Below are 13,374 nucleotides of genomic sequence, written 5' to 3'. Positions count from 1 at the left end.
CGGCCACCAGGCGCTCAGGAAATCACTAAATGAAAATACAATGCCAGTAAAAAATTGGGAATTAATTCATAGTTGCTTCATAAACAGTCCAAATAGACTGGGTCAATTTTGAGCCCTGAAAGAAAAAGGCCTGGGGGCTCATTTACAAAACTGTATGTAGGATTCACCTTAAAAGATGGCATATGGATGAAACACAGAAAGTGTTTACACAAAAATATTCAGATTCATAAAACAAGGCGTAGGCATGTCTTATGCCAGTTTTCCTTTATAAATCACAGTTAATGGAAAATGTGGCGCACCTTTTGTGGATGCCATGTAATGCCCATAATTGCCTATAAATGGTCAATGAAATGCCCCAAATTAATATTCATTAAGACTAAATCATTAAGACAATAAGACTGAAAAAGGACTGTCACACAGAATGAAAACAACATTTGTTTTATGGAGGTTGAGACAAGGAAAATATGTTATATGGTGGACACACTGTGGATATTACAGACACCAAAAAGGCATCAGAGTTGCAGCATGTGGCGGACGCTAAGAATACTGCGTCCTCACACATACAACACTCGCAGAGACCAATTAAAAGAAAGTAGTCCAACAGAAAAGTATAAACCAGACAGGGCAGAGCCAGAGGCTCTTTGATGAGAAACTTACTGTCAAAGAATCCTACCAGAGCAGAGGAGTGTTGAAGACAGAGGGGGACACAGAGTGAGCCAGATGCACGAGATGAGTCAGCAGCCTGTGTAATGGATAATGTGTATTCTCTTGTTTGAGTTGAGAGTAAACCGAATGCACCAACACGTTTATGTACAAAAATAATCAGGTCCTTTCCCCACATAAACAGTTTCTGTTTCTTTTATTTGCTGTGTTGCAGCAGGTCAGAGGTGCTGCAGCTGTGCGTCCTGCACCTCCACTGCACCTCGGCTGTGCATCTTTACCTTCCAGCAACCGCCGTGTCCTTATAGAAACAATCCACTCCACACATTTAAACAGGGATAAAAACTGAAAGCCATTAAAAACACTATATATCTGCTCAACTGGATCACTGAAAACAACATTGGTACAAAATGAACGCTGGTTTCCTGTGCCTGAAAACCTTTGCAGGAGGTCTATGGATGGTCAAAAGTATGTGTGGGAATGCACACCCTTTTCCACATAGTATTTATTTGGTCAGTATCTATCAAAAGTGGTCCAAGGAAGGAACAGTGGTGAACCAGCGACAGGGTCATGGGCGGCCAAGGAAGGCTGACACGAATCCGCCTGAACAGACGAGCTACTGTTGCTCAAATTGCTGAAGAAGTTCATGCTGGCTCTGATAGAAAGGTGTCAGAATACACAGTGCATCACAGTTTGTTGTGTATGGAGCTGCATAGCTGCAGACCAGTCAGGGTGTCCATGCTGGTGTACCACCGAAAGCACCAACAATGGACACATGAGCATCAGAACTGGACCACGGAGCAATGGAAGAAGGTGGCCTGGTCTGATGAATCACGTTTTCTTTTGCATCACGTGGATGGATGGGTGCATACGTGTCGCTTACCTGGGGAACTCATGGCACCAGGATGCACTATGGGAAGAAGGCGAGCCAGCAGAGGCAGTGTGATGCTTTGGACAATGTTCTGCTGGGAAACCTTGGGTTCTGCCATCCATGTGGATGTTACTTTGACACGTACCACCTACCTGAGCATTGTTGCAGACCATGTACACCCTTTCATGGAAACAGTGTTCCCTGGTGGCTGTGGCCTCTTTCAGCAGGATGATGCTCCGTGCCACAAAGCAAAAATGGTTCAGGAATGGTTTGAGGAGCACAACAACGAGTTTGTAGTGTTGACTTGGCCTCCAAATTCCCCAGATCTCAATCCAATCGATCATCTGTTGGATGTGCTGGACAAACAAGTCTGATCCATGGAGGCCCAACCTCACAAATTACAGGACTTAAAGGATCGGCTGCTAACATCTTGGTGCCACATACCACAGCAGACCTTCAGGGTTCTGGTGGAGTCCATGCCTCGACGGGTCAGGGCTGTTAAGGGGGACCAACACAATATTAGGCAGTTGATCACAATGTTATGACTGATCAGTGTAAATATTCAGTCAGAATCATTAAAGTGCTGCAGAAACTTCTGTCAGTCAGAATTTGATTTCCCTGCATGGGTCCTGATGATGAAAGTCATCAAAACTGTCCAATCATCATCACTCCTCCTTCCTTCCTCGTAGGATACTCGTGTGTATCCTCTCTCGTCGCTCCTCATCTCCTTCAGATGCATTTAAGCAATTGGAAGATCCTTCATCAGAAGCACTGACCAGAAATGTCCCAAAAATCAAAAGGAGCAGAATTTAGTTTCTCAAGACATTACACAGTAAATCCTGTCAGGTCTGAAGCGTGCATCCTTTAAGAAAAGGTCAAACTATTAGACATAATTTCATTTTATATCAGTGATGCTTGAAGTTCACCATGGCCTGTGATCAGATAAAGTCATATTACCTCCTGCTGCAAAATGAATTATCTTTAGAAATATGAACAAGCTTTTAAAAACCTGATAGTTGTTGAATCATTGTGTGCAGGTCTGAATGATTATGATACTACATACTGTATGAGTTTTCCTTTGGCTTGTGAGTGTCAGTGTTACACACACGTTGTAGAGAAATATTTCTTTGAAATTTCATAAAGTAATGTACTTTATTTTACACATTCAGTTTTTGGATACATTATTGTCAACTATAACAAACAAAGTGTGATATGTATGATCCCTTTTTAAATGATTTACTGGTTTATCTACCATGTGCTGCTGAAAAGAAGGTTTTAAACAACAGGGCTGGGGAGTCTAATGCAGTGGGGTAAAATATGTTTGAATACAGTAAAATGGGCCAGAAATAATGTACAAATACAAAGATTATATTCTTTCCATTGTACAAACAACATTCACCTGTGGGTTAACTTGGACAATCATAAATAATTCAGGGAAATAATATAGTCCTGCTGTTACTATGCCAGTTACTTATTTTACTAATATACAGTGATAATAATCACTGAACATGTACTTTACAGTGGGACATAAATACCGTCAGGAAATACACCTTTTCTCATATGTTTTCTCAAATGAATATTTGTCCCTGAAAATGATGCTTGGATCATTCACTGCATTTTATCAGACTTCACCCCTTGTTGTAACGACTGAGTTTCAGTCGACAGCAGAGATGGTACATGAGGACAGGTCTGATGGTCTGGTCTCTGAGACCATAGATGAGAGAACTCAGACATCTGGGGAGGATATAAATAAACACATAGAAAACTGTCTTAATGCGTTCAATTATTGCTTTTTGCAGTATTGTTGAGAGTGATACAACAATAGAAGTGTGCATAGTTGAGGAGAGAGTGAGTCCCAGCTGCACCAGATGTAGCAGCAGTGTGTTTCGAGCCTTATGAGCAGAAGCTTTGTCTGTGGAGGCTGATCTGGCTGCTACCATCACACCAATATAGGAGCAACTCACTGCAACACCAGCTGATACAAACACAAAACAAGTGTAGGCTTTGTCATAATGATCAGACAGTGGATTAAGCAACATGGCTATGTCAGAGCAAACATCTGTCATCTGCAGGCTCTCCAGGTCTTCAAATGGAAAATCTAACAACAAAACAACTCGAATGAAGATATTTAGTAAACTGAAGGCCCAAACCACAATGACAGCCACTGCTGTGTTCCTGATGGTGATGATGGCAGCGTGTCTCAGTGGGTAGCACACAGCTACATATCTCTCCACAGACATCACCACCAGTGTGAGAGGGGAGATGTTATTACTGAAACTGGTGAGCATTGTGAGAAAACCACACACAGGATACGTCAGTCTTACTCTACACACAGCCAGTAGGTACAGTAACTGACTGAGTGCCAGCAGTAGAGTGTCTGCAAAAAGGAGGTTAAACAGAAGAATGTAACGGGATGTCTCCCGAAACACAGATTTACTCCTCAGGGTGAATAACATGGTGACATTAATGAAGAGGAAAACATAGCATGGTAGTGTAACTGGAGTAGAAAACAACACAATTTCCAATATATCCCAGTACTGAAATCCATCAGTATTGTTAGTCTGAGACTGATTTGCAAACAACATATTAGAGAAGAATTTAAGAGCAAAGACAAACAATATTCTGTTGATGTAATTGAAGCAGTCCAGTTTTGTCCAGTTTGCACAAATACACCAGTGAAGACATATCATCTTGATATTTTTGCTAAATGCAAAACCAAAATTCATCCACATACATTTTCTCTGTGCACACCATTGGCCTGGCTCGTTTCCATGTAGGCAGAGCTGGTCTGCAGGGTTTATCTGCTCTCACAGGTCATTTAATAACTGTCCTCACACACACTAGGTGTCATGTTAAAATGATTAAGAAATTATTCATGGGTGATGTAATCTTTCAACCACCACCACTTTAATAATCCATGTCATCATTTACACGATGAAGCAGCACATACCCAAAGTGTAGTAATTGTGACCAATGCACTTATCAGCAGGGGTGGATGTAGTACTGGGGAATGTTATTTTAAAGACATGTTATTTATTTTTATTTTATGTAATTCCCACCTTTATTCTGGTACTTCCCTAGTGTAGCTTTGCATGATTTACAGATCAGAAACATCCTTATTTGTCTCTCATCCTCAGTTCATCGTCTGTCTGAAACAAGTTGCAAACAATGTGTAAATACAAAACCTGTCACTCAGACACATGTCACAATCACATGGGAAACAAATCCAGCACAAGAAAGAAATCTCAAGTCCAAAAAATCCAGATAATAGTCCAAAATTACAAGGAAACACTGGCAGCAAAAGGAGGAAAACACAGGGACTAAAAAGCACAAAAAAAAGCAGCAATCATAACATAGATAAATGAGGGAGGACTCTTAAAAAAATGAAATAAAAACCAAAACTGTAATAGTACCCCAACTTCAAGGAAATCTCACACAGCCCAAGAAAACAGGGGAGGTGAGGAGGGCCCAGAGGCTGAACAAGGTCTGAACAGAAAACCTCAGGGGGGCGTCCTGAGGTCAAGACAGAAGAGCAGAGCAGGTCTGGAGGGTCACCAGGAGGCTGTGCCAAAGGATGGAACACAGAAGGACAGAGCACTGAACGACAAAACACCAAAGGATGACAGTCTGGATGTTTGAAACATAGTGAGAAAAGCTCTGGATGCAGGCATCTGGACAGTCAACTATGTGGAAGCACTTTGAAGGATGACCTGGACCACTTTAAAAGCCACAACCATGGCAGGCCCCTTCTAGAGGTCAGCGGCAAAGAAATAACCGTATGGAGGCTGCTGGCGAGGCTGGAACACAGGAAACACAGCAGGCACAGGTGAGCTGTTTGACAAGCTTCTGGCTTATAGACAACAGAATCAGAAACATGTGTCTGGAGACCAGGACTGGGGTCTGGTGGGTGGAGTGCAGCATGAAATTCTGATAGCTGAGGAGCCAAGCAGGAGGCTGTTGAAAGAAAACCTATAGATGAGCTGGTGGAGCCAAGAAAACAGGAGGCTTGAGTGGCACATGGAATAAAGACATAAAGGCTGCAGCTCAGGATGAACAGATGACTGCAGAAGCTCAGGAACAGGATACATCTGCAGCACAGGAACCAGGGACAACTGTGGCCCGGGAGGAACAAGAGATGGCTGCAATACAGGCAAGGCTGCTCAGGATTGGTGGAATCTTGCAGTGCAGGTACAGGAGACTGCAAGAGCTCCGAACTGGGGACTGCAGCAGGTCAGAGTCACTGCACTGCAGAAATTCAGGAATGGGTGATTTATGCAGCTATCTACGCAGCTATTTTATCAGTGTACTATGGGCCTAGAATAAAAAGAAGAAGAAGATAAGCTTGTGCATTTGCAAAGCCACCCTGAGCCTGGTCTGGTGCTTGACCACACAGTCCTGTACTTCTCCTGCTTAGCCCATTATTGTTTAATATTTTCACTTTTTACCGAAATGAATTGTAAATGAAACTGAAATGAAAATTGTTAAATGAATTGAATGTAAGTGTGAACAGACTCCTAAAAATATGTTAAACAAAAACCCTTCAACAAAGGACTGCAGTCCTGATTGGCGTCGTCTGTTGTATTTCCTGTATCTACTTCAAAATAAAATGAAATAAAATAAAGTAAAGTAAAATAAAGTCATGTTTCAGATGTAAATGTTCAGCTTTCCTACATTGTAACTTCACAGACCATTCTTTTGATGATAACTGACCCCACAGAACACCCAGGATCATGTGTACCCCGTCATGTTACCCTGATGGTTTTATGGGGCCCTTGGTGGATTGGGGCCCCCAGCATTCGTCTTCTGATAAACCCACCTCTGGTTTCATTAAAGGTCCAGTGCGTAATGTTTATGACAGAATATGGCAGGAATATTTTCATTTGTGTATAATCACTTGGAAACAGGCCCTCTTTCTGTCGGTAAACATTATGATGTGTTTTTGTGGGTGGAGCTTACGCAAAACATTTCCCTGAACATGTTGGCTAACAGCTAGCCAGCAACTTTTTGTTTCTTAACAATGCCTGAGTAAACTTCAAGCTCTTTTGAATCTGTAGAGTAGCTCCCTCTCCAGGACCGTCAGTGTTACTGGACAAAGAACATACAGTTAACCAGTGGGAGCAGACTGGCCGACCTGTACACGCCCACCCAATGGATCGACCGTCCTTCTACAACTGCGAATCAGATGATTGGATGAATATATCAGCGACTGGCTGAGTCCCTCGCTGGTTGTTTTTATGTGCAATTTTTTCATTTTATTTTGCTGATTTAATGACCTGCATGAATGACACGAGTTATTTAGTTTAAATTAAGTGTGTTTCATGGCGTTAACAAGCCAATTAAGATTGACGGTACATTGTGCAGTTAGACCAACTTCCTGTTTCATGGTGAAACATCAAAATTCATGTTCATGACCACACTGTTTGCTGTCGTCAGTGACTTTTCAGTGAGTGTCAAGAATCATCTTTTAAATGAGCAGCGGGAGCTTTCCAGGTGATCGTGTTGTATTGATCTATGAGCATTTTCTTTATCAATTTAATTTAATGAGAATAAAATAACAGATAATGTTGAATAAGAAAAAGTAATACTGAATAAATTTAATAAAATAAAACAAAAATAAAATAAAGACTTCCAGCTGACCTCAGACCCTCAGGCAGACAATCTGGAGCCTGGAGGATCTGAGGGGCTGCACTCGTTCATACACCGTCAGCGTCTGAGACAAATATGCAGGTGAAAGACCATGAAACTGACAGCCAGCGTAAGGACTTTTGAGTGGATCTGGATCTGCTGAAGCTGATTTATGATCTTTCTGGGCTGACGAGAGAGTCCAGTCTGCTTGATATAAAAGTGTGCATCAGTTTGTCTGTGTCATGTGACATCCAATGGCCATCAGTTCCCAACAGTCTAAAAAATGTAATTTAATATAGCTGTTAGCTTTTAGCTCTTAGGTTTTATGTTCTTCTGCTTTAACATTTAATACTCACACAGATAAAGAAAACAACATTTGTTGGAAGTCAGTAAAAGTTGAACTTCTGCTAACTTTCCAAATGATGAGGTGTGTTATTGTTGTTATGGAGATATTGTGTTTAGTTTGGTGAAATACTCTGAGGTACCACATCTGACTCAATCCCCCTGATAACTCATTTAAACACATTAAATATTTAAACCCAGACTCCTCAGTGTTTTCAGTAAATACTGATATAATTAACGCTTCCTGCGGGTGTTAATCTGTCATCTTAACAGACAGGGGACAAGGTGTCCCTTTGTGGAGACAAAGTATGTCAAAGTTCATCCAACACAACTCCAAAGTAAACAGAGAAAACTTCAATCATGAAAGTTTGAACTTGTTCCATTTTGTGAGGGCTACAGGTGAGTCTTTAGAATTAGAAATGGTCAGTTGCAGATGGTGTGACCTTTTGGATGCCTTGTGAATATAATTCTCCACTTACTATTCAGAACATTGCACAGCTTGTGGGGCGTCACGGTGGTGCAGTGGTCAGCACTGCTGCCTCCCAGCAAGAAGGTCCTGAATTCAAATCCTGGATCAGGGCCTTTCTGTGTGGAGTTTGCATGTTCTCTGCGTGGGTTCTCTCCGGGTTCTCCGGCTTCCTCCCACAGTCCAAAGACCTGCATGCAGGTCAACTGGTGACTCTAAATTGCCCGTAGGTGTGAATGTGAGTGTGAGTGGTTGTCTGTCTATGTGTGTCAGCCCTGTGATGAACTGGCGACTTGTCCAGGGTGAACCCCGCCTCTCGCTCAGTGTCACTGTGACTCCAGCAGCCCGCGACCCTTCAGAAATAAGCGGTTACAGAAAGTGAATGAAGGAATGAATGCCCAGCTTGTCACGTTTGCATAATGTTGCCTTGTACTCTGCTATCACATGAACCAATCTTAGCTAGTTAGTTGGTTTAGGGTTATCTTTCAGGTTATAGCAACAGGTAGCAGCATTTTCATCATTTAAAACAGGAAACAGTCTCTGAAATGTTCAAAATCTTCCCTTTCTTTGAGGTTTCAAGGTTGTGAAGTATAAATATTGATGAATTAAATTGTGACTGCAGGTTTTTGCTTGATGACCCCTTCCTCGCCACACCCCAAGTCTTCTAATCATCACAGCTAGACAGTCTGAACTTCGTCTGATGTCAAAGGGCCACCCCCGAAAAACTTGTGATGATGTCGAGTCATTAGTTGAGATGACCGCGGGTCAAATCACAGTTTGACAGTCAAATCTCTGCACTCTTAATTTTTTGCAGCGCAGGAACAAGAGCGTGACGGGCTGTGAACTTTACAAAACGGGTCTCAAAATCACCACAAAGCGGAAATCATACTGTGACAGAACGGAGGGCAGCGTGACACCAGACAGCAGCTGCTTCAGCAACAGTGAAGACAGTCACTGAAGTCGGCTAAACCACTTCTGAACCAGACAATGGTTTTTTTTTTGGTTTTTTTTTCCACATTTTTAGGTTTTTCCTTCACAGATAACAAAGAAAGGCTTTAAACGTGTGGTAGGCTAAAACATGAGGCTCTTCAGTGGCTTTTCCATTGTCACTTTTGGCCACGCCGATTCAAACGGTGCAGCAGAGTCCAGCGCGGGTCCAGTTTTGTACCCGCATCTGCAAAGCTGAGATGTAGAACTGACCCATTACCCACAATTATATCTCAGTGGAATCGGCACCATGAATACAAACCCTGCAACCCGACCTGCACATGTGATTTAACACACATGCACAGTCACTCACTTGTGTTCTCAAGTGGCGCAGCGCTTGTGTTCCTGCAGCTGTTGATGTGTTTCCATAGTGACAACGAGCCTCACTTGTACCCATCAAAAGCTAAGACCTAGTGAAACTTTTTACAAGCAGCAAACAGAGACGTTCAGTGGAGGGACAAAATGCCAACACATGTGCGTCAGCGTTAAAAACACTGTACAATCATTTTTATTTCTGATTTTGCTGGGAAAAAACATATTATACTATATGTTTCATATTGTGGTTCTTGCCTGCTGCCTGCAATTGTTTCATTTTTACCTGCGTGCTCAGCACAACACAACATTTCCTGATTTGACTGCTTCACAATAAAAGCCTTTGAATTAAACAAAACATGCCTTTTATTGTGAAGAATTTATTTGAAATTAAAGGTGTTTGACCACCATTTTTTTCGCTTGAGGCATGTCATCAGTTAAAGAGCTTTCAGGTGAGCAGCCCTGTTGTAATAAAATCCCTGCTGCCGGCTCACGGTGAGTCCAGTTGAGTCATCATGTGTGTCTGGAGAAGGTCCAGAGCTCTAAAAGTGATTCAGCTGTTTCTTCCCCGGCTCCGCTCCTACTTTCTGACATCAATGTCAACACACCAAAATGCAACAAACTCAACCAATATGGTCTAAGACAGGGTTCTGCAGCCTGAGGTTCCAGAGCAACACGCGGCTCTTCAGCTCCTCTCCAGTGGCTCCCAGGGAAAAAAATGATATGGAAATGAATAACATTATATTTTTAAATGTTTTTCATGTTTCATTGTTGTAGGTCTATGAAAAAGTTGAGACACCTCAAAATTTCAAGCCATCATACTACAAACATAGTACGTCAGTTTCAAGCCAAATTCTTCAGATTTGAAAAATTTTACCAACTATTGATCTTTTGTTGAGATAATTTACATTTCTTCTTCAGATAAAGTTAAATATTTTAATTTTAGAAACTCCAAAATGTTGTATTTAAAAAATTATAGCATAAACAATTTTATTTTAAGGCAACAAAATAGTAACAAATCAGGTTCACAGTTAACCTGTGACCAAATTTTGAAAAACATTTTTTTGAGTTTCTCTACCTTAACTTTTACTATAAATTTATCTATGGAAGAATAGTAAATTATCTCAACTAAAGGTCAACAGAAAGTTTGTAAAAGTTTGAGTTGGGCACAAAACTTAAAAATCTATTGCAGTATGTTGCACATCAAATTTCAAAAAAGTTTAAATATTTCACCAACTAAAATATCAAAGACTGTGTCTTTGACTCGGTGTCTTTTCCTCTAAATTGTGATGGTGGCTCGTCTTCTTGAGTCTCCATAAGCTCTGGCTGCCAAAAAAAGTCTTCAGAGAAAAGAGAGCATTTAATAGTTGTGGCTCCAGACACAAAAAATGTCTCTTTTGATTGTAAAGGTTGCAGACTCCTGGTCTAGGAGTTTCATGTCATGTAGCCTTATAGGTGACATGTTCAGAGGAGCATTAATAAGTGACAGAGCTCTCTGACAGAGGTCATAGGTCACAGACAGACACACATTAGGCCAAACATCCAACTCTGTCAACATGTTTTGGTCTACTTCTCTTTTTTTTCTTAACTCTTCTCTTTAGGGTTAGTTATATACAAAAAAGTCACTGTGCAGTTATTTTTTTTTTTAACATATATTGCAATTGTGCTATAAATCAGGATTTTAGTGGGAATAGAAATAGAAAAAATATAAAAGTGAAGATGATGTGATTTTTGCTGGGATCAACACCAAACCAGTCAAACAATGTCTGGAGAATCTGATGTGTAGACCGGGTGTGTCTGCAGCCCCACGGTGTTTGTTTATGACGGTATGTTGTGACACATTTTTCCTTTGTGTTGCATTTGGCCATATTGCAACTCTGATAGTATTTTGATGAATTGTTCAGCCCTGATTTGCACCACAGATCTTGGGTTTCCAGACGGTGAGAGTCATACTGACTTCTCGTATGTCAAAACACAACGTCGTGACATGCACTTACTACACAACATGTATTTATTTTGTTTTGTCACAAAAGTGCACCGCTTTCCACTGAACTCTGCACTTTATCAATCAAAAATCCTTTGAATTATATTTTGAAACACAAAATCAATATTTTTTCCCCCAAAACAATGAAGGTGTCAGGAGTTAACTTCTGCATCTCTTTTTTTTCATGTTTGGGAGTCACTCTTCCTTTGTTGGAACATGTTTCTTTAATTAGCAGGAAGCAAAAATCTGTTGTTGTGTCAATGTTGTTTTTCAGCTGCTGAAAACACTCGAGGTGTCACAGAGAGAAATCCCTCCCCTCTGACCTCGTCTCCTGACAACTCATTTAGACACATTAAATATTCAAACCCTTACTCGTTAATGTTTTCAGTAAATAATGACATGATTAATGATCCCAGTGGGTGTTTATCAGGAATCCTCATGGACAGAGGAGGACGTGTACCTCTGTGGCGGTAAGTGATGGCAAAGTTTAACAAGTTAAAGTAAGTCTGAAGTAAATACAGAAAACTTAACTTCAGTCTCTAATGTCCTCAAAACTGTACTTACACATTTCAATCTGCACTTGACAAGATTGTCATTTAAAAATTAAGATGTTTAAAGTTGGTCTGCAACAAACAATATCATCTTAGCATCTTAAGCTAGTTAATGTTAACTAGCTATCTTATGTCCAGCACCTTTGTCTTCTGTCACAGTTTGTCAACAGTAGGATGGACCCAAACTGACTTGTGCAGTTTTACAGTGGTGAAAGACTTAGGTCAAAACTGTCCAAGACGAACTAATCCAAAAGGGGCACACATTTAATCCAAAACTAAAACAAAATAGAAGTCAAAAATATGCAAAAGTTAGAACAGCCCAGCAGGAAGTCAGAGGAGCAGAACCGATCAGAAGCTGAGCAGACAGCCTGGAGGCAGGACAGAGGGTGAAACAGGAGACCTTAGAAAGGCAGCCTAGCAAGACTGAAGGACAGAGCAGGTTCACAGATGGACAAGGACCTTAAGCCAAAGAACAGAGTACTTCTAGATGATGGCCTTAACACAGAGCAGTCTGGAGGTTGGCCATATCGATGGAAGTCATCTGGAGGACTGGCATAAGGACAGCCAGACAGGTGGAGCTGCTCTGGAGGATGACCTGGAGACTGGCAACGTAGAAGGTATCACACAGGCCAGCGATGAAAGTGAAACTAATCTGTGATCTATGATGAAGATGGGACAACTGAGGCCGGCGGCGAGGCTGGAGCACAGGAAAGACAGCTGGCACCAGAGGGTTGAGCCGGGCAGCTGGACAAGCTACTGACATCTGGAGAACAGGACCGGAGACTGGTGTCTAAGGAGCAGAACTGGAGTCTGGCGGCAGGGAACACAGCAGGAAGCTGGCTTTAGGGCTAGTGGCTGGTGACAGGACAACAGGACCGAGGACCGATGAAGACTGCTGCAACACAGGAGCTGAGCATTGTTGCAACTCAGGAACCGGTGACATCAGCATCACCGGCTCTGAAGATTGGCTGCAGCTCAGGATCAGTAACCCTAACCCAGGACATAAAAGAGCTGGGTAATATAGAGCAGCCCTGCTGCCTCCATACATGTTGCCCAAGCCTCTTTTGCCCTGGAGAGGCACAGGACATCTATGGTCTTCTGCCACTACGATGCCAATAATTACAGAAAATCCGTAAGCAAAGTGTTTTATGGCTTCAATCCTGCTGCAAGTAACACATCACTGTAACATGTTACCACATACAAGCAAAACTACTGGTGGACTCAGAGGGGGGGCAAGGAGGGCATTTGCCCCCTTTGTCCTAAACCTCAGACAGCCTGAGACAACATCAAATGAATAATGATAAAATGAATAATAAATTCCACTAAGTTAAAGACTGATGTTACTCCGTTTGCATGTCCACTGTGGAAGACATCACATGACCTGGGTACTGGGACACGAAGGAGACATTACCTCTTCTTATTAATCATGTGATGTTGTCATGTGAAACGGGTGTGAGGACAGAGCTTATATACACTGTGTGTTGGAAGACAAACCCTGCAGACCACCTCTGCTCATCTGGAAGCAGCCACAGTCTGTAACCTGCTAACTGTCTACAGGAGGAAAGAATTTGCATCA

At 41.8% G+C, this 13,374-nt stretch overlaps 1 protein-coding gene across 1 annotated transcript; it reads right to left on the bottom strand.

Moving 5' to 3' along the window:
• Window positions 1–3,159: 3,159 nt before the first annotated feature.
• LOC146319593 (odorant receptor 131-2-like) lies at window positions 3,160–4,116 on the bottom strand. The gene has a single exon (XM_084730164.1). It carries the CDS (start codon window positions 4,114–4,116, stop codon window positions 3,160–3,162), a length of 957 nt encoding a protein of 318 aa, XP_084586290.1.
• Between the last annotated feature and the right edge of the window lie 9,258 nt (window positions 4,117–13,374).

Source organism: Lutjanus erythropterus, chromosome 11, assembly GCF_056507025.1.
Source record: "Lutjanus erythropterus isolate fLutEry1 chromosome 11, fLutEry1.hap2, whole genome shotgun sequence".
NCBI classification, from domain to species: domain Eukaryota; kingdom Metazoa; phylum Chordata; class Actinopteri; order Lutjaniformes; family Lutjanidae; genus Lutjanus; species Lutjanus erythropterus.
Note: the sequence above shows the minus strand (reverse complement) of the source record. Positions and strands in the feature narration are given on the sequence as shown.